This window comes from Melanerpes formicivorus, unplaced genomic scaffold (genome assembly GCF_026170545.1).
Source record: "Melanerpes formicivorus ecotype bairdi unplaced genomic scaffold, bMelFor1.0.p_v2 SCAF_2, whole genome shotgun sequence".
Lineage (NCBI taxonomy): Eukaryota > Metazoa > Chordata > Aves > Piciformes > Picidae > Melanerpes > Melanerpes formicivorus.
Window position 1 is genome coordinate 34,699,292 of NW_027142354.1, and position 20,917 is coordinate 34,720,208.

At 40.6% G+C, this 20,917-nt stretch overlaps 1 protein-coding gene and 1 long non-coding RNA gene across 2 annotated transcripts; one reads left to right on the forward strand and one right to left on the reverse strand.

Moving 5' to 3' along the window:
- The first annotated feature begins 22 nt into the window (after window positions 1–22).
- On the forward strand, window positions 23–18,145 carry CEBPZ (CCAAT enhancer binding protein zeta). The gene is made up of 16 exons (XM_068156032.1): window positions 23–212; window positions 389–1,914; window positions 4,067–4,298; window positions 4,832–5,003; window positions 5,178–5,266; window positions 5,774–5,827; window positions 6,263–6,365; window positions 7,467–7,535; window positions 9,843–9,909; window positions 12,014–12,114; window positions 13,820–13,880; window positions 15,239–15,438; window positions 16,481–16,564; window positions 17,027–17,088; window positions 17,170–17,251; window positions 17,941–18,145. The coding sequence occupies exons 1-16, from the start codon at window positions 66–68 to the stop codon at window positions 18,078–18,080; spliced, it is 3,189 nt and encodes a 1,062-aa protein (XP_068012133.1). The 5' UTR covers window positions 23–65; the 3' UTR covers window positions 18,081–18,145.
- Window positions 17,794–20,249, reverse strand: LOC137449997 (uncharacterized). The gene is made up of 4 exons (XR_010989527.1): window positions 20,080–20,249; window positions 18,510–18,554; window positions 18,158–18,241; window positions 17,794–18,041 (listed from the first exon to the last, which is right to left on the reverse strand). It is a non-coding gene; the product is annotated as an uncharacterized lncRNA (long non-coding RNA).
- Between the last annotated feature and the right edge of the window lie 668 nt (window positions 20,250–20,917).

Consider the following 20,917-nt stretch of genomic DNA (forward strand, 5'->3'; position numbering starts at 1 on the left):
AGGACCTGCGTTCCCGACGGCCCTCGGGGCCGGAAGTGCGGCGCAGGAGCTTCCGACGGGCAGCGATGGCGGCGTTGTGGGGCTTCGGCGTGCGGGACCCGAGGGAGACAAACCGTGACAGCGAGGAGGAGGATGATGAAGAAGAAGATGATGAAGATGGAGAAGATGATGAGTTCACACTTGACGAGGTGCTTCGCCTCGGCGGCACCAAGGTAAGGGGGGAGCGGAGGGAGCGGGAACACGTGGCGGCCGGGCGCCCCCGGGATGGGTCCTTTCTCGGACGGGCCCTTGTGTAGCCCGGGGCGCGGTGGGGTGGCAAGGGGAGCCTTTGGGAACGTGCAGGCATGCTCCGTATCCGTCGGTAACGACTATGCGCTGCCGCCCGCAGCAAGACTACCTGATGTTGTGTGCCGTGGACGAGGCAGAGGAGATGGTGGACGGCGGCAAGAAGGACGCTATCGACGACCTGAAGGAAGGGGAGCTGGAGGCTTTCGTCAGCTCCCTGGGAATCGATAAGTATGCGAAAAATTGTCTGGTGGTGGAGGGCGAGGAAGAGGACAACGGCGGTGGTGGAAGTGAGGAGAAAAAGAAGCCCACAAAAAAAGAGAAAAGCAAGAAGGAAGTTAACTCTTCTTTGTTAGAAGGGAAAAAAGAAAAAAAAGTCAGAGAAAAGGCAAGCTGCGTGAAAGAAAGCAAGACGAAGCAAGCTGATGGTGATCAGGACCAGCACCTTTTGACACAGAGCAATATGCTGGAAGAAGATTTTGAATTTCATGCAAGGCAAGTGATACTGATAAAGCCAGGGGGCAAATGGTATGAACAGGAATACACCAATGAATTCTCTTCAGAACCACAAAATCAGATGCTCTTGTCCAAGTATAAGACCTTGGCTCAAAAGCTGTACCAACATGAGATAGAGCTGTATAAGAATAAGACAGATTATCAGAAGGGAGCCTCTTCGACATGGATGAAAACTGTTGTGTCGTCAGGTACTTTGGCTGATAGGATGGCAGCAATGACCCTTCTTATTCAGGACAGTGCTGTTCACAGTCTCCAATATGTTGAGAATTTGATAAACCTCATAAAGAAAAAGGGCAGCCGGCATCAGAGCCTCATGGCTTTGGACACCTTCAGGGAGCTTCTCATTTCGGATCTCTTGCCAGACAATCGAAAATTATGGTCTTTCTCACAGAGACCATGTAGCAACATAGAGAAGATGTCAAGTGGCAACAGGGATTCGAGAGACAGAAGGTTGATACTGTGGTACTTTGAGCATCAGCTGAAACTACAGGTGGCAGAGTTTGTGCAAGCATTAGAAGCACTGGGTCATGATTCTTTGACAGCGCCGAAATCACGAGCTTTGGCAGTTGCCCATGAACTTCTTTGTAACAAGCCTGAGCAGGAGAAAGTTCTCCTTGTTCAGCTGGTAAATAAACTGGGGGACCCTCAGAACAAAATAGCCACCAAAGCCTCATATCTTTTAGAGACATTACTTCACAAGCATCCAAATATGAAGGGAGTAGTGTGCAATGAAGTGGAGAGGCTTCTGTACCGGTCAAACATTAATGTGAAAACCCAGTATTATGCCATTTGCTTTCTGAATCAGATAGTCCTCAGTCATGAAGAGAGTGCATTGGCTAACAAGCTGATAACTTTGTACTTCTGCTTTTTTCGGAACTGCATTAAGAAAAAAGATGTTGAATCCAAGATGCTCAGTGCTCTTCTTTGTGGGGTAAACAGAGCTTACCCTTATGCTCAGACTGGTGATGAGAAAGTAAAAGAACAAATGGACACGTTGTTTAAAGTTCTACATCTTGTCAACTTCAGTACCAGTGTCCAGGCCCTGATGTTGCTGTTTCAAGTGATGGACTCACAGCAGTCTGTATCGGACAGGTACTATGCAGCACTCTACAAGTAAGTGACAAGTCTGTGTTTTTTATATGAATTTCATTTTATGACATCACTATTAATTTAAAGTTGTAGATACACTTACCTTGCTTTTAGGGTCTTGTGAGTTTTATGTCTGGCTAAAAATTTCCAGTGTTTTCTTTGAGATAATGCATGTGACCTCTTTGGCTTAACGTGAGGATAAAGCAGATGGTAGCAGTAGGTCCTGAGAATACAACACGTGCATTTCATCCTTTGCAAGTTATTGTGGTGGCACGTTTTTTAATTCCAGATAGTATTTCAAACTGATAGATAGCTACATCTCCAAAATAATTTTTACAGGTACTGTGTTTTAGTCACATAATGGCCAAAAATATTTTTTCTATTTTTATTTCGGGCACGAGGAAATACTATGAACAAATCCTCTAAGTGATTTAAGTTGTATAGATGGAAAGCCTCATGCTATAAAAGAATCACTTTTTTTTGGTTTTCTTTTGTTCCCCCAGCTGATTGTTTAGACTCTTTACAGGCTTCTGTTTTACTTGACCAAATGGAAGTTGCTAATTTTCAAAAATGGACCTCAAGCTTCCTGAGAAGGTGCAGTGTATTTAGGGACCTTCCTGTGCCTGACAGGCTGGAAGAAACTCGAGTACAAAACTTGCCAGTGCCTATGCCTGATCTCATCATGAAGCATGCTAACTGCTAACCATTTGCTTTCTATTTTTCTGAACATCAGAATAAATCAGATTAGTTTTTTATATTAAATGTGTCAGATTTTGAAACCTGTTCAATTGAACTCAATTTCTTTATATTTTGGTGGGTTTTTTGTTTATTGGTATAGATTTTTTATATTTTTTTTAAAATCTCCAGTGTCTTACATGTAATTAGAAATACTACACACATGTTGACAGTTCAGGGTTGATCATAATGCTTTTGAATACTGGGGAACAAGCTGTCTCTGGTATTTTAGCTGGCACTCTTGAAAACTCTTCAAACTCCTGGCCAAGCTGGCAGCTCGTGGCTTAGACAGCAGCGTTCTGTGCTGGGTCAGGAACTGGCTGGAGGGCTGAGCTCAGAGAGTGGAGGTGAATGGTGCCACATCCAGGTGGCAGCCAGTCACTAGTGGTGTCCCCCAGGGATCAGTGCTGGGCTCCATGCTCTTTAATATCTTTATTGATGATCTGGATGAGGGTATTGAGTCCATCATCAGTAAGTTTGCAGATGACACCAAGCTGGGGACAGGTGTTGATCTGCTAGAGGATAGGAGCGCCCTGCAGAGGGACCTTGACAGGCTGGGCAGATGGGCAGAGTCCAAGGGCATCAGATTTAACACATTTAAGTGCTGGGTTCTACACACTGGCCACAGCAACCCCATGCAGTGCTACAGGCTGGGGTCAGAGGGGCTGGAGAGCGGTCAGGCAGAGATGGACCTGGGGGTACTGGTTGATAGCAGGCTGAACATGAGCCAGCAGTGTGCCCAGGTGGCAAAGAAGGCCAATGACATCCTGGCCTGTATCAGGAACAGTGTGGCCAGCAGGGGCAGGGAAGTCATTCTGCCCATGTACTCAGCACTGGTTAGGCCACACCTTGAGTATTGTGTCCAGTTTTGGGCCCCTTAGTTTAGGAAAGATGTTGACTTGCTGGAGTATGTTCAGAGAAGGGCAACAAAGTTGGGGAGGGGCCTTGAGCACAAGCCCTGTGAGGAGAGGCTGAGGGAGCCGGGGTTGCTTAGATTGGAGAAGAGGAGGCTCAGGGCAGACATTATTGCTCTCTACAACTACCTGAAGGGTGGTTGCAGCCACGAGGGGGTTGGTCTGTTCTCCCAGGCAACCAGCACCAGAACAAGAGGACACAGTCTCAAGCTGTGCCAGGGGAAATTTAGGTTGGATGTTAGGAAGAAGTTCTTCATAGAAAGAATGATTGGCCATTGGAATGGGCTGCCCAGGGAGGTGGTGGAGTCACTGTTGCTGGAGGTGTTTAGGAGGAGACTGGATGGGGTGCTTGGTGCCACGGTTTAGTTGATTAGATAGTGTTGGATGATAGGTTGGACTCGACGATCTCAAAGGTCTCTTCCAACCTGATTAATTCTATTCTATTCTAAAATGTAGGTGATTGTTAATAGCAATTATTCTAACTGTACTATGACAATCAGTAATATTTTCTCATGTGTTTTCCACAGGAAGCTTCTTGATCCTGCTTTAGCAACCTGCTCAAAGCCATCCATGTTTCTTAATCTTGTCTATAAATCACTGAAGGCAGATGTAGTGTTACGGCGTGTGAAGGCCTTTGTGAAGAGGTTACTTCAAGTCACTTGTGGACAAATGCCACCCTTCATTTGTGGAACCCTGTACCTTCTGTCTGAGCTTCTGAAAGTAAAACCAGAGTTGAGAGTCCAGCTGCAGGATCATGTGGTATAAGATGATATCTCTGTCCTATTGTTCTTTAATAAGAGCTAGTTTCATAAACGCCTTTCCCTATCCTGTGTATTAGTGTCCTGGGAGTTTGCTGAAATGTTATGTCATGGGAAAAAAGCACGTCCACAAATGTAACTACATAGAAAATCTGCATAGATTAAGGTGTTTTAAGCATTCTTGCAGCTCTCGTGCACTTTGCTCATGGAGAGAGGATTATTTCACTAAATGCTATGTAAGCAAGCAGATGAACATTCTTCACTCAAAAGCTCTGTTAAAACATGGCCTGCTTGTGTCTTTCTGCAGTCTCTGAAGAATAGGCAGGAATGGATTTCTTTTGTTTGTTTTTTTCCCTTTCTTCAGGTGGGGAGGGGACCCTTACACTTATGTAATGTAAGCTGTAAATTTCAGTTTTAAATCCTGTATCAAGGTTTAAACATTGCCCATCATTTTAAATTTTGTAAGTAGCTTCGGAAGAACTGCATGAATCAGAATAAAACTGGAAGTTAGCCGTTTGCTAACTTTTTGTTTAGGAGTCAGATGATGAAGAGTGCTTTAAGGATCAAGAAGTTGAAGAGGAGGAGGAAGAAATTGTGGATGCAAACAAAGAAGCAGAAGGTGAAGAGAGGAACACAGCGGAAAATTCTGCTAAAACCAAAGATTCGAATTCAACGGCCTCGTGGGTGCATCATCTGAACATGGCAGGTAAATTGGCAAGAAAACATAATTCATTTAACTTCTAATATTCTGTAACAGGGACATTGATGAAGACTTCTTGTAAAATTGCTACTGAATGAATGTAGCCTGTCCAGCTAGGAATGATGGGCAGCATGAAAGTTGCTGGATGAAATTTAAGTAGTTTTCATCTCCAACTCTCAGGCAGAAAGAGCGGAGCTTCCTATGATCCTATGCACCGAAGTCCTCTATACTGTGGTGCGGAAAATACAAGCCTTTGGGAACTGAAGAAGGTAAAGCATTCTTACGTTGCTGATTACTGTGTCAGTGTGGCCTTTGTATGGAGAGAAAAGTAACTTGGTTATTCTTGGAGCAGCTACCTGGGTAATGTAACAGAAAGGTTAAATGACACATTGTTCAGCTTTAAGCTTGTACGTGTTACATAACAATGCTGATAGTCCAGAGTAGGGAATAGGAATTTTTAGGTGGAGATTTGGACAATAATAATCTCTCTCAATTTTGGATCTTTAGCTTTGTATCACCAACACTTTTTAGTGTTAAATTGAATACAGTTATAAGAAGAATGTATTTAATTGACATAATCAGATGAGAACTTGAAGTTCTTCAGCTGTTCAAGGGCAGAGCACACCAGTCGTGCACTATTACATATGTCTGTGTATTATTTGGCAAGTTACAGAGTGATTTTATGACATAATGGTGTTGTCAGGAGTCTGATGCATCAACATGAGTAATGACTGCATTTATTTTTAAAATAGAAATAAATTCTTTATGTTTTTCAGCTTTCTGAACATTTTCATCCGTCTGTGGCCCTATTTGCAAAAACAATTTTAGAAGTAAGTGCTTTTACTAGTCTGTAGCTTTGAAGTTTGATTTTTAGGTCAGCTGTCTTTTGATTTTTCAGAGCTATGTGATAAAGCCTCCTTGCCTTTTGAACTCTACTGTTAGGAAAAAAAAATATTTAACACTGTTGTGACATTGTACCAAAAATACTCAGTTGTACACAAATATATATTTGAAACTTTATATTCGAATACAAGCTATCCAAATAGTGCTGAATGTTAACTACTATTAGCACAGTACATTGCAAGGCAGTTAAAAAAAACAAAAGGGAGGTGTTTTTTATTGAAGAAAATACTGAAATTCCAGCAATAAGTCTGTACAGGAGTGTAGTAACTGGTCAGGCTTATTCTTGGACAGTTGGAGTCCTTGTTTAGTTGTTGTCTTTCTAAAATGAAGACCATAATGGTTTGACTTTTTTCTTTTTTCAGGGGAATCACATTCAGTACTCTGGTGACCCTTTGCAGGATTTCACATTAATGAGATTCTTGGATCGCTTTGTGTACAGAAATCCCAAGCTCCATAAAGGCAAAGGTATGAACTTCTCTGAACATGACCTTGATTATTGATGATGACCAAACTCTGTCTCTTAGACTGCCAAGTAACACTTTATGCTTGTCAAATATTCAAGGTAGTGCAGCACAGGACAGTCTTCAGGGCTACAAGAACGATGTCTGCAAATTCGAGCCAGCTGGCAATCACATACTTTCTTATCTGCAGTGCAGAAATTGCTAACTAGAATAAACAAAGTGACAGGAAAATGTGAAGACTACAGAGTGGTTAAAGTTGGAAGGGAATTGTGGAGGTCATCTGTTCAAGCAGGGCCACCTAGAGCAGGCTGCCCAGACTGTCCAGATGGCTTTCTGATGTCTCCAAGGATGGAGGCTCCACTGCCCTTCTGGGCAACCCATGCCAGCACACAATCACCCTCGCAGTGAAGAAGTATTGGAGGCTCCTGTGTTTCAGTGTGTGCCCATTACCTCTTGCACCGTTACGGACACCACTAGAAAGTGCATGGCTCTGTATTTACCTTCTCCCTTGAGGTATTTGTTAGGCATTGATGGGATCTCCCTTGAGCCTTCTCTTCTCCATCCTTAACAGTCCCAGATCTCCCACCCTTTCCTTATAGAAGAGGTACTCCAATCTCCTCAAACCATCTTTGTGGCCCTTTGCTACATTCTGTCCGATACCTCGATATCTCTCTTAGCGGAGACACAGCACTTCAGGCATGGCCTCACCCCTGCTGATTAGAGTACTGGTCATGTCCCAGTACCTGCTGGCAGCACTTCCTCTCTTACAGCCCAGGATACAATCAGGCTTCTTTCCCACAGGGGCTCCTTGCTGGGTCATAGTCAACTTGGTGTCTATCAGGATGCCCAGGGCCTTTTCTGCCAAGGTGCTTTCCCACTGAGCAGTTCCCAGCGCATACAGTTGCATGGGGTTGGTTGGTCCTGCCCAAGTGCAAGACTTTCCACTTCTTCTTGCTGAACTGTATGAAGTTCCTGTCAGCCCATTTTTACAGCCTCTTGAGGTCCTTACAGATGGTAGCAAAACTCTATGGTGTATCAGCCACTCCTCAGAGTTTTATATCATTAGTGTTAAAGTAATTTATTTTGGATTTATGTTCTGCTACAGAAAACACTAGCAGTGTTGTAATGCAGCCAAAGAAGAAGCAGTTTATGAAAGACACACAGAATCCAGCAGGTAAGTTACCTCTTTTTCAGTTAATATTATGATGGCTAAAACATTCTCGGCTGTTTGCTGTACATGTGTCATCTGTGCTGTGCATACTATTATCTGTTAGCAGTAGAAGAAAGTCCTGTCCATCAGCTGTGCAGTAGTGGTGGCTCATTGTAATCTTCTTGTAAGGGTGCATGGAATCTCCACAAACGAAACTTTGGATCCATTGAATCATTTTTAGAATGTGACAGAGAAAGTCAGTTACCTCAACTATTGGACTCTTGAGTAGGAAAACATTTTGTCTTCTACTGCAGCACTTAGCTGTATGTACCAATTTTTTTAAAGACCCTTCTATTCTCTCTGTTTTCCCCCCTCTAATTGCAAATACTTTCTGGTGTAGTAATTCCTTTTTTTAAGGCAGGTATCATACCTACTCTTTGCCCATCCCATTAAGAAACATGTAACAGCAAAGGACAGAGCTACTGAAAACTGCATGTCTTGTTTTCCGTGCCATGACCTGTATATGTTTCCTCTGCTTTCTCTTGTGTTATCTTTTTTCCTGCATTCCCCTAAAAGGAACCCCCCCGCCCGCCCCCCCCCCCCCCGCTCCTAGATAAAGAGATTTGCAGTCTTGTCTAAAAAAATTTAGAACATTGTTACAAATTTGCTTGTAGCTGGCAATGTGAACCTATAGGGTGAAAAAAAGGCTAAAAAAACCCCTCAGAATTTGTTCCAGCTGGTGGTATTTCTAGTTAGAAGAGCAATCTGTTGGGCTACTAGATTCAGAGGGACATGAATTTATAAAATACTAACTACATTCTGTGCTCACAAATATGCCATCCTTATGTCTGGGTTCCTAGTTTATCAGTGATGTTTTTTAAACTTCTTTAAAAGTATATAAGATTATATACAATCCCTAAAACATATATTGATCTAGGGGTAGTTAATATAGTAGCATTGCATAATGGATGGTTTTGTTTAAGTTATCATCTAAGAAATTTTATTCTGCTTATTATGATTGAAAAATAAAACATCAGAAAATGGATTTGCATAATGATATAAATCACATTAAGCTCTTCCAGTAAATGATTTCTATTACTTCATACAATGCCACAGGTGTAGCTATTGTTAGATTACTGTAAGGTGTCTTTGGCAGTGTTATTTTGCTCCAAAAAGAGGCTACCTTATTGATTTATTTATATTTTATTTTATCTTACTGTTTCCAGTGATTAAGGGCAGGATTTGGTGGTAAGAACAAGCAGTTAAAAATCAGGTAAACCATCAGAAAAAGTGTTGCCTGAGGGCAGAAGAGGTACCATCTTCTGTGGTGGAATCACTGATGTTCCCAGGGATGTGCTATCCTTGTTTGTGTTGCAGAGGTTTTAGTTACTGATCATGGGGTTATGGCTATAAAAGCTTAAAGTAGGAATGTACTCAAAGGTACGGTTTATTGCATTTTTCTGACTTGAAGGAGCAGACCAAGCATTTAGAACTGGAACAGAGGAAACTGTATTCCATAAACAAAGAATCTGGTATTAAAAATACAGATAAATTAATGCACTTGTTGCATTTAGCTGGTCACTGCTGAGGCTTAGGGAACTGAAACTGCAAATCTTCTGGTACCTTCTACTATTAATTTGAAGAGTCCTTCTGTAGGTATGCTCATGTGGTGTCAGAAACTTGGTCCTTTGTCTTTTTAGAAAACTTTGTAGTCTGTTGCTGCTGAGATAATCAGTAGGTCTTTCTCTTTTGATTTACTTCTGAGGTGGAGAGAAAGGGGAATATGTGAATCTAAAACTCTCCACAGGGAGTCTCATCAATACCCTAGTCAATCTGCTGTTACATAGTGTCCTATTTTACCTCAGTTCTTTGTCAAGGAAAGCAGGGTGAGGCTCAGTCCCTTCTTCAACATGCTGAACTGGTGTCTGGTCCTGCCTTGCAGCTGCTGATGGGCATTTCTCCTACCACCGGGCAGAAGTGATTTCAGCTTTTAGTGCATGACAGGGAGCTTCTCTTATTTCCTTTCTTTAAAATTTTGTTTTTAAATGTGCATTGCTGCTCTAGGTGGTTGTAAAACCTCCCTTGATGATACAGAGATTAGAACCTGGTTAGGGCTGTGCCTCTTGATTTTCCATGGGACATGCTCACATCTAAGTAGTATTATATACGCTGAGAGCTGTTGCTTTGAAGAAGTTTAGAGGTGAGCTCACATTTATTTAGCAGATGACACTGGGTATCTCTGTACCTCTGCCTGTGCATGTTGTCTTACCTTTTAAAAGAATAACAGTAATTCCAACTTGAGGTAAAATCAGTTCTTTCTTGGTTTTGCAGTCAACAGTAAGGAATTCCGTACCAAAGATGAAAGCAAAATCCCAGTGGATGAAGTGTTTTTTCACAGGTAATGACATACTTGTGAACATTCATTTTAAGTGGTGGGTTTTTAAGGCAATCCCATGAAATCCCATTACATTCATAAGTACTCTCTGGTATTCCAAGTGCTTGGAAAACTTGATAAATTTGAGTGACTTGTGTTGATAGTGCTTTCCTTGGAAAATAATTTCAATGTTTGTCTAAAGTGCTTAAGAAAGGGTATCACTTAGGAACAAAGGTAGTCAGTGCTTGTAGTCTACAACCAAGTAAGCTGACATTGTAATAAAGAGTCTAAGCGATGGCTAATGATGAATATCCTATTGCTTGCAGTTCTTATGCATGAGAAGTATATTTTAAAAAATGCTTATGTTATTAGCATCAAAGCTTATTAGAATGGAAGGATGCAAAAAAAGTCAGAGGAATTAGTTTGCTGTGTATTCAAAAAATATTTATAGCTCTTTCTATTAGTTGGCTTTCTTTTCAAGTAATGATATAAAATGCAGCTGTGATACTAAAACTGAAGTGGTACACATTTGGCAAAGATTTGTTCTTACTACATCAAAATACTGGTGTGTTAGTTTTAGGCTATGCATTTCATTGTAGATTGTAGTTTTGCTTGTTGGGTGCTAATTAATTTTGTGATGTAGTGAGTTGGGAATTCTCCCCAACATTAAATTTGCCAGACCAGCTCAGCTGGAAGCAAATGAAAGCTGTATTTGCAAGCAAAACTACAGAATATACAGTATTTACAATATTTACGATTAATAAACAGCACAAGGACCCCTCTGGCCAAGGAACAGGGGAGCTGCTATAGCTTTTCCCTCCCTGCTCCGCCTTGCCCCCCTCTACATGAAAGGGCCAAGAGAAAGGAGCAGAGAAGTTAGAACTTAGCCAAAACAATGCAGACAAGGTCAAGCAGAAGGAAGTTAGTATCTCTCCCAGAGCAAAGAAGTGAGAGGAGAGAGGGAAATTCATAGTATCATAGTATTAGTCAGGGTTGGAAGGGACCACAAGGATCATCTAGTTCCAACCCCCCCTGCCATGGGCAGGGACAGCCCACACTAGATCAGGCTGGCCAGAGCCTTGTCCAGCCTGGTCTTAAACACCTCCACCTCCCTGGACAACCCATTCCAGGGCTTCACCACTCTCATGATGAAGAACTTCTTCCTCACGTCCAGTCTGATTGTTTCCATTACTATCTTAAGTCCGTTTTCTTTCCAATGGGGTTGTTTAGAACTATCATTATTTTCTTTTTTTATGCCCATTAGTGATTTATTTATGTTTTACTACTTTCTGTTCAAGCCACAACTGGCTACCTATGTCTCCTTAGGAGATCAGTTTTGTTTATTTTGTTTAATTAGCTTGTTTGTTTGTTTAGGATATGTATTGCTGCAGGGGCTTAATAATTTTAGTTGATATTACAGTATTATAATGTTGATTAATAAATTGGGATGGTAATTTTGATATTAAAGAAAAACATCTTTAATCATGCATCTGAAAAGTTAACAGTATTGTTACTTTGAAGATGACTGAAATTGACATTGCACATTTAAAATCTGTGATACAAAGTGCTGTACTTTTTTGCACTTGTATATGCTCAAATTTGTCTTCTGTGGTTCTTCATAATAAGAGTGAAGGAGATAAATTGATTTTAAAGGGCTAACAGAAGGTAAGACTACACACAAAAGAGGAGGGCTGTGGAGGAAAATGTGACAGAACTTCCTGGGTCAATCTTGTTTGTTAGTTGGGGTTTTTTTTCCATTTTTCTGTTTTTCTCAGTTAGATTCAAGTTGAAATTGATCCTTTCTTCCTTAGCAGTATAAGGCAGAATTTTGCATTTTCTTTGTGCCCTTTTATAAATTCTTCATGCTTAAAATAATTTTTGGCACCCTTAGCTTTGGCTGTGAGATTTCTTCGTTTCAAATTTACAGTCATGGCTTAATCTTTAAGAAAAACCCAAACAGGATATGAATTTCTGATTTGGGATGTGTTTGAATCCATTACTTAGAATTTTCAACTGGCAAAATACACATGAACCAATTTGCAGGTTGATTATTGTATTTTTTTAAAAAGGCTTGTTATAAAGATGATCACCTGTAATTTTTGTGATTGAGAGTAATCTGTTATTTCAGATTTTATTCAAAGTTTGATAAGAGGAGAGAGAAACAGAGGCGTCAGGATGATGAAGAAAGTGTGGAAGATGTAGATGATGATGAATTTGAAAGAGTACTTGGTAAGGTTGTGTTTTTCCTTGCAGTAACTATCCCAATATTTTCTGCTTCTGCAAATTATTAATTTATCCTTTTTATAGCTTATACTGTATAAAAGAGATACATGAAAATGGAAGTGAAAAAAAAAGGGTATCCAATTCCCCTTCTATGCTACTGCACCAGCAGTTCATACTGTCCATCACATAAGCCAACTGGCTGGCCACCTTGTAGAAGAGGTCTTGCTCTCCCTACTACAGCAGCAATCAGTGTGTTCAAATGGCTGCAAATTGTCTGATTTTGAACATAAGCTCATGTGTGCCAGCTTGTGCCACCTTCTTTTCTTAGTGTAGTCTGAGAGTTAAGTAACTTTTTCTAAGAGCATGTGACATTTACTGCTATTCTTTCTTCACTGCTTGGCCTTTCTCAATCTTCCTTGCAGTTTCTTTCATTGATGCTAACATTTTTCATGAGGTTATTTAGAATAGAATGGAATAGAATAGAATAGACCAGACCAGGTTGGAAGAGACCTTCAAGATCATCATGTCCAACCCATCATCCAGCACCACCTAATCAACTAAACCATGCAACCAAACACCCTATCAAGTCTCCTCCTAAACACCTCCAATGATGGTGACTCCACCATCTCCCTGGGCAGCACGTTCCAATGGGAATGTTCAGTTAGGTCCATTAGGGTAGTGCTAATCTTAGCTCTTCCTGTAGCGTATACTTTATTCGCTTTAGAATTGTTTCAGAACCTAAATTTGTTAGTGTAGCATAAAATGTCCATTATTTTATTATTTCATTATTTCATATTTTATTTATACAGTAATATGTGTATTTGGGGGGAAAAAATATCCAGTTAGCTCTCCAAAATTGTTTTATACAATATTTATAGAGAATTTTGTACTCCCATAGGAGGATTCTTAGTGACAGAATTAGTCTTAGTTATGACAAGAATCTGTTTCTAATTTTGTTTTTAATTTTATTGTTAGTGTCTCTAAGTCAACTGTTCTCTGATAATTTGCCACATAAACTTACAACTTTAAATTAAGGAACTCCTAAAGTTACTTTTTATTCTGAAACAGTACAGTTGTAATTCTTCAGATTTAGTTTTTGCCTGCAATTTTATATAGCAGTTTGTTTACTAAGTGAACCTGATGGTAGGAGCTTTCACTAGTCTGCTTGCTTTTCTGTCAAAAATAATAGTGACTACTTTTAACCTGAAAATGAGCATACAGATTATCTGACAGGACACTTGCTTGGAGGAGCTTGATTGAGTTTTTGACTTGGAGAAAGTGTTTGAGACTTGTAGTGATATCCCTCCTGCCAAGTTTGACTCGCTGTGCAATTGTGTGTCCACTCCTCTGTTTCCCACATCATATAGTTCTTGCCAGAAATTCATCCTCAATAAAAGAAAACTTTTCTTGTTTTTCAAAGGAAAAATATTAAGAAAAAGCCCAGGTAGTTTTAGGTAATTGTTTTGTGGAATATTTTTCTGTAGGAGTATGAACCCTTTGGCATCAGGGTCCCATGTTACTGATATAGATCATATAAATTGTTAAGGGAAAGAATAATAATAAATAATAATAAAAATAGATCCTTACCTCTATGGTTTTATTATCTTTTCAACTGAAAATTATACCTGAAATTAATATATTTTGCAAGGGCTTCATATTTCTTTGTTTGACTTTGTTCTGTCGCAATAAACAATTTTCTCTCTTCCCTCAGATACATTTGAAGCTGCTGATAATGCTATTGATGTTGACCAGGATGACCTTGATTTTGCTGGGTAAGACTTTAAAATTAATTCTTTCATCTACTGTTTTAATCTCTGTATTGAGTTTTACTCTCTGAAATTGGATAGACCTTTTCAGAAAGTCTCAGAATATCACTTGCAAAGGAAAAAAAAAGGCAACGGCAATTGACTGGTGGGTAATGCTACTTCTCTGTTGTAATGGAGCATCATGATTCTGTGGTGCTTACAATCTGCTCACTTGGCATGTGAGACCTGTAGTATTTAATTTTACATATGCAGTGCAGTGACCTAGTAAACGGTCAAATCTTACTTGCTTTTCATTGTCTCAAGTTTCTGTTTGAGAATTACCAAGAAGAAGAGTAGCTGAATAAGGCATAATGGTACTGCTGCGGTAAATACTGATTGTAACTAGACCTAATGAAGTAAGTAAACTTAGTGGAATCCAGAATCACAGAGCCCAGTTCTCAGCAAGTCAGGAGTTTCACTGAGAATAGAATAGAATAGAATAGAACAGAACCGGACCTTTGAGATCATCGAGTCCAACCTGTCATCCAGCACTATCTAATCAACTAAACCATGGCACCAAGCACCCCATCCAGTCTTTTCCTAAACACCTCCAGTGATGGCAACTCCACCACCTCTAGCCCATTCCAATGGCAAATCACTCTCTCTGTGAAGAATTTCTTCCTGACATCCATCCTAAACCTCTCCTGGTGCAGCTTGAGATTGTGTCCTCTTGTTCTAATAGAATCATTTATGTTGGAAAATAACTTTGAGATCATTGAGGCAAACTATGAATGATTAAGTAGCCTCTTTCTTACTTAAAGCATCTGCAATACAGCTTTTAAATCACAGAAACCAATCTTTTTTTATTTTTGAGGTGAAAGGAGAATTACAGCTTAAACTTATAATTTAAGATGAACATTTTTGTGATCCCGGCTGGTCTGAGTCAAAAATAGCCAAAAGGAGACATAAAAGCAAGTAATCAGCTAATACATTAAGAACCATGTTTCCTTTCTGAAGAAAAATAAATTAGTGATTTCTTAATTTACTGGAGCTGCTAAGGAAGCCAGCAGTTTGTATGTTTTACAGGAAAGACTTTCTGAGAAGGCACACACAGGAGATAAAATACCAAAACTGACATTTCTGTTAATTTCAGAGTAGGATTCTGTCTAGAACTTACTAAAATGGTTGACTTTTATAACACAGTTCCATGTAGTGACATTGAAAACATACCCGAGTACATAATTCATGTTTCTTAGATTTCATTTATGGTAGCGTGCAATGATGCTGAACTTTTCTAATGCAGTGATTGCTTGTAGATAGATGTTACCTGGATGCAAACATTGTGCCCAACGAAGTGCTAAGCTTGTTACATATTTTTTTTTTAGTAACATAAAAAAGAAAACCAAAGGTGGTAAGAAAGGCGAGGAATCCAGTGCTGACTGGGAGAATTCTGACGATGAAGATGAATTCAGTAATCTGGATGATGATGAGGTCTCCTTAGGAAGCATGGAGGGAGACTTTGGAGAGGATATGGATGAAGAAGGAGGTGTATTTATGGATGTGTCTGATGATGAAAACAGCTTAGGTAAAGTACCATTTATTATCACAAAACAAGAAAAAAAAGCTTTTTAAAAGGTTACTGAATATGTGATCACATATATAAATTCAGATTTAGTTACCTAGGTGGGAGTTTTGCTTTTAAGTAAAGAAGTGATGAGTCCTTCTCTAGACAATAAATTGTTAAGAGACTGTGCCAGGGAATGTTTCTCTTAGGTAAGAGTGGGAATTAGGCATCTGTATATAAAAACTTGTTAACAAGACCGTAGTTATTTTATTCCATAAACACTGCCAGCTTTAGAGACAAATAACTGGCTGCAGTAAGAAGAAATATTAACAAATCTCAAAGAGAAAACTAAAAATCTGGTACTTGGTAATTTAAAAAATTTCTTTAGACTTAGTCAATGTCAATTTTTAAAAATTTTATCTCTTTTTAGATGAGATATAACTTACTTAAATTGCTGTCTCATAAGTAACAGCTTAATCTTCTAATACAGCTATGCACCCCAATTTTTATTTCACTGTAATAGTAACTGATCCTTACCTCTATGGTTTTATTACGTTTTCAACTGAAAAGCATGGTTTACACAGTATACACTTTGTAAGGCTGGAAAAGTGCAGATTAGTGGAGTATTTCAACTAATAACTTAAGGCTGCAAAAAGGTGATTGAGGGTAGAGGAGGCCAACTGTTCATACAGCCATTAACACATTAATGTGTCATGAAATTACTACTCCAGAAATGATCAAACCTTACCAAGCAGACATTCAAGGTTTACATAACACCTGCTTTTTGCTGTTATATTTTATGTATCTGAGTATCAGATTTCATTCCTCTTTGGTGCTGGGAAAAAAAAAGGCATAGACTGGCGTGCCACTGGTCAATTTTTAATTGTCTAGGCTGAAGAAATTCCAGATTTGGTTGTGTGCACCCTGTTATGAACTTGTTTAAAGTAAACATTCAGAACATGATGACAAATATGCCTAATAAGAAGTTTTAGACTCTTGTGCTTTAATGATGTACACATGGTGTGAGAATGAGGGATTGATTTTTTTTTTTTCCCCCCGTCAGACCTGAACAATGACAAGCAATTGAAGGCTACCAATAAAAAGGGCAAGACCAAGAAAGATATGAATTTTGTTGGATCACTTGAAGGTAAGGAGACACTGCCATGATTTCCATTTGACAAGACTTAATACAAATATAGAGAATATAAAACACTTTGTAAGCAGGGTGTTTAGATTATCTACACTTTTGAACCTGGGTTCAGATTTAAATAAACCATTGATGAAAAGGAGGTTGTCCTGCAACTGATGTCATCTAATTCAGAATGACAGTCTGCTAGCAAAGGACTGGGAATTGAAGGAAGAACTTTTGCAGGAAGGATGGAGTTGTACTGCTCGTTTGTGCTAACACCTGAGGCACAGATTTGTGCTATTTAGGTCTTGGTTGGAAACTTTTCCCTCGTTTTCTTTAGGGGAGGTGGAGAATAAAGGTTTTGTAACACAGATATTTTAGATGGTATCAGTAAATAGAAAAATCCCTGTGGTAACACATCTTAGTGTCTTTGTGAACTTCAAGTTCTGTCTCATAAAGAATAATATTTCTTGTTTGAAGGATCCAACCGAGGAAAGAAGAGAAAACTCCAAGATGCCAGTATACTGGCATCTGCAGAAGAGGTGAGTTTGGTTAGTGCTTAGCAAAACTGATCAAGCCTTTTACCTGTTTGTAATAAAATGCTAAAATTTCTCTCTTTAAAGTTTGGCTATCTGCTGGATGAAAATGCTGGGTCTAAGTTTGACAATATCGGAATGAATGCAATGGCCAACAGAGATAATGCAAGTAAGTACATGCTGCAACTACAAATAGTTGTAATGCTGGTTTACTTCTTTACTTTCAGTCTGTACTTGAAAAGATGCACTTTCTTTAACTGAAATACACACATGGTCAGAAATCACACAGAAGGAACAGTAGCTTGTCACCAAGATGCAAATTCTTTCTGTTATGAGAGGTCTGCAGTGCTAATATTAACTGTGACTACTGGAAGGAATAAGGCTTCAGGAAAAAGTTGTCATGTGGCCCTTTCACACTCTAAATAAGGATGGGCTGTATGCTTTTTGTCTAACACTCGTGTGCATTTTGCTCTGATAAAGTATGTCATGGATTCTTCTGAAGGCAAGGCTTAACTCATGCCTGTCTTTCCTTACTGGAATATCTCCTTGCAAAAGAAGCTGGGAAACTATGCAGGAATAATTCTAATTAATTGTGTATACACTGATTGAGTAATCAGTAGAACTATTACAAGTCCTGCTTGGTGTCACCTGGAAAACGTTAACAGCAGCACTTGAACATGCCTAGTGTTACTAAAATACAAACCCCAAAACTTTCTAGTGTAAACAAAAGGCAGCTTGCACTTTAATAATGTTTATAAATACAGAAGCCAAGTTTTAACTTTTACAGATGAATCATATATTTCTCATCATGGTGAGAGGTATCCATTGGCTCCTCATTTCCTGCCTTTCTTCTTACAGATGTCAAACAGATCCAGTGGGAAATCGAGCGTGACAAGTGGCTTCACAATAGGGATGTGAAAAGCATCATCAGAAGGAAGAAACAGTTCAGATACAGAGGGCTGAAAAACAAGTTCAAAGGCAAGAAATCAAAAAGATGAACTGGGCATTTTAATGTGGACATTTTAACAACACTTATTCAAAAAGAATTTTTTTATTAATCACACATCTTTCTTACTTCAGTTCTTGCTGCTTAACCATGTCATTTGGTCATTCTCCCTTATGCCATGAATTCCAGACCACTCATTGGATTTGTAATACACTGAAAAATAGGAATATCCATGTCAGCTCTTAAGTTAGCCACAAAGTGGCTCACCTTCAAACATGCCTAATTTTGTTGGATGCACAGTACTCCAGTTCTGAGGACTCTATCCAAAGCCTGACACTCCAGACCCACCAATGCGTAAGAATAAACACTTCTGCAGTGTCTCCTGGGATAAGATTTAAGCAGTAATAAAAAAATCAGTTTTATATGTAAGATGCAACAGAAGCTTCAGCCATCCTTCTGAAACCAAAAACTACACACCCACCTTCCAGAATTGATGGAAACCTCTTCTGCATTGTGTATCTGAAATCTGACAAGAGAAATTACATTTTACTCAGCATCTTTTAAGGCAAATAATTAAATGCACTATTTTTCTAACTAGATCAGTTTTACCTAAATTTGTCTGAGCTCCTAAGTTCCAGCCACCATTAAATTATGTGATCAGAATTTACTTTCAAATTGTATCACAGACTGTATTCAGGCCACTGATGTGCAGCTCATTACCCCAGTATTTACTGAGCCTCGTCACAATTGTGATAAATACAAGCTACAAATTCACAGGAAGCTGAGTGCCTCTGAAACTGGCATGCAAATGAAAACTTGGAAAACTGCTTTTTTCGCTTACACAGCTTGAGGCATTCTGTGGGCTACTCTGACAATCCAGTAGAAAATGCTGTAGTAATAGTTTAATACTACTTTAATGATTTACAGCAGTGCGTAAAAGAGGATCTTACCAATGCTACTACTAACACAAAGACAGCAGGAAACGCCTTGTTCTGAGCACACAGGGCTATAAGATGAGCTCACTGCAACTTACAGAACTACAGCATCTACAGCTTCACAAAGTCTGCCAAGGCTATAAAAGAACTAGGACCCAAAACTGGTAAGGGGGAAAGTGAGAAACAGCGAATGCCTCAGCACTAACCTAGGCTGGTAGATTTAGTCACATAGATCTCTCATTTTAGTTATGTATTTTTTAATAAAAATGCAAAGATAACCAAACTGTAACAGCTTGTTAATATCTGCATTTGGGATAACAAATGCAAATTGAGGGTAGCATAGGTGAAGCTCAGCTTCTGTCCTCCCAGCAGCAGCAGTTGCCCTCTGTCTCAGGCTGACCATGGGTAGCAGGACTGCCAGCCTCTTTCTGCAGGGGCAGGCGTTTGTCAGTCAGGTGCTGCAGCCCTGACAGCAAATGAAACCACTGCTTTGCTGAGCAAATCCTGTGTTAACTGAGCAAATCTTGTGTTAGCTTGGCTTATTTTTGTGTTCCCTAGGCTTTAAGAGACTTGAGGGATTGAAGCCAAATGATCTGGACAATGACACTAGCTGCCTCATGCCAGCTGGGCCTGTTATCATCCTGGGAAATTTAAAATCGGAGCCACTAGGAGCTAGGCATGAGCCTGGGCATCCCTTCAAGGGCTGAACAGCAGATGCCTGAAACAGGGTTCATCCATGTCTGCCTCTCGTGTTCAGGTTTGAGGCGATGGCAGTTGCTGTCCAACGCACAAGATTCAGCTTTGATGCTGGCGCTGTGCTACACTGTACTTGAAGTGTTTCCCCATCGTTTTGGTTTTGTAGAACTCAACTAGCAGCTTGTCCTTGGGGCCCGCCTACACGTGACTAGGGTGTGCCTGCACTAAGCGAAGCCAAACAACTGACCCCCGCGTCGGGGTTTTTCTTCACTTCAGAACCCCCGTGTGCTCCGGCCACCTCAGGCCGACCCGGCGTGGGGAACTGCCCGCGTCACGGCGGCAGTGGCAGACCCCGACCCCGCTTCCAGCGGGATGTTACACACGAACCCACCACCACCCCCCACGGCCGCCCTACCGCACCTTGGCTGCGGTCCATGGCGCGGAAGAGCAGAAGGGCGCCAAGCAGCCCGGCCGCCTCCATCAGCAGCAGCCCCTTCACGACGCGCCGCGCCATGGCCACTGCTGGAGCAGGGCGCCCTTCCCTTACGGAAACCTGCTCCAGCCGCCGCACATGCGCGGCGCCCTGCCATACAGGCAGCTGCGCATGCGCCAGCCCTACACTCGCGACCGCCCCGCCTCAGGACGTGGGCAACCCAGCGCCGCCTCTGACATGAGCTCGGGACTGCTGCTTAGCACGGTGACGGCAGGTGGCAGTCCTGGGAGCCAGCAGCGAGCACCCTGTGTTTCCTGCCGTGGGAAAACTGCTGGGTACATAAGGCTTATGGCTGTTAAAAAGGGTCCTAGTTCTATCGTGACGATGTTGAAAAAAAATTCCACGCCGTGTAAGATTTCGGTGTCTATCTTTCCAGCATGAAAAAAGGCATTAGTGCACACTAGCTCCAAAAGGGGGTGTTTAGAACCTGAGGTGGCAGCGTCTCCGCCTTGATTGATACTATGCACTATCATATAGCATCAGTATCAAAGTAACTAGTTTGCTAGCTTTTGTTTCTTTGAGATAACACCTCTGGAGGAAGAGACCCATCTTTGTAGGCCTCAGATACAGAGGTAATGAATTGTGAATTAAGCCGTTTTCTTGAGAAAGCTCCTGAACAATTAAGACTCTCACTAATGAGTCCACACCTCCAAGCATGTGTGAACTTTGGGGTCAGCTGGTGAACAGACTGATGAAGACCATCAGAGGGGGAGGAAGTCAAGGTGATTGTTCTTGAACACCCTCCCCAAAAATTCACCAGAGGAT

Excerpts from the sequence above, each read along its gene's own strand:
- CEBPZ (XM_068156032.1), top strand. The coding sequence starts at position 66 with ATGGCGGCGTTGTGGGGCTTCGGCGTGCGGGACCCGAGGGAGACAAAC. Across the intron at positions 4,299-4,831 it reads TCCAGCTGCAGGATCATGTG|GAGTCAGATGATGAAGAGTG; the intron begins GTATAAGATGAT and ends CTTTTTGTTTAG. Across the intron at positions 12,115-13,819 it reads TGAATTTGAAAGAGTACTTG|ATACATTTGAAGCTGCTGAT; the intron begins GTAAGGTTGTGT and ends CTCTTCCCTCAG.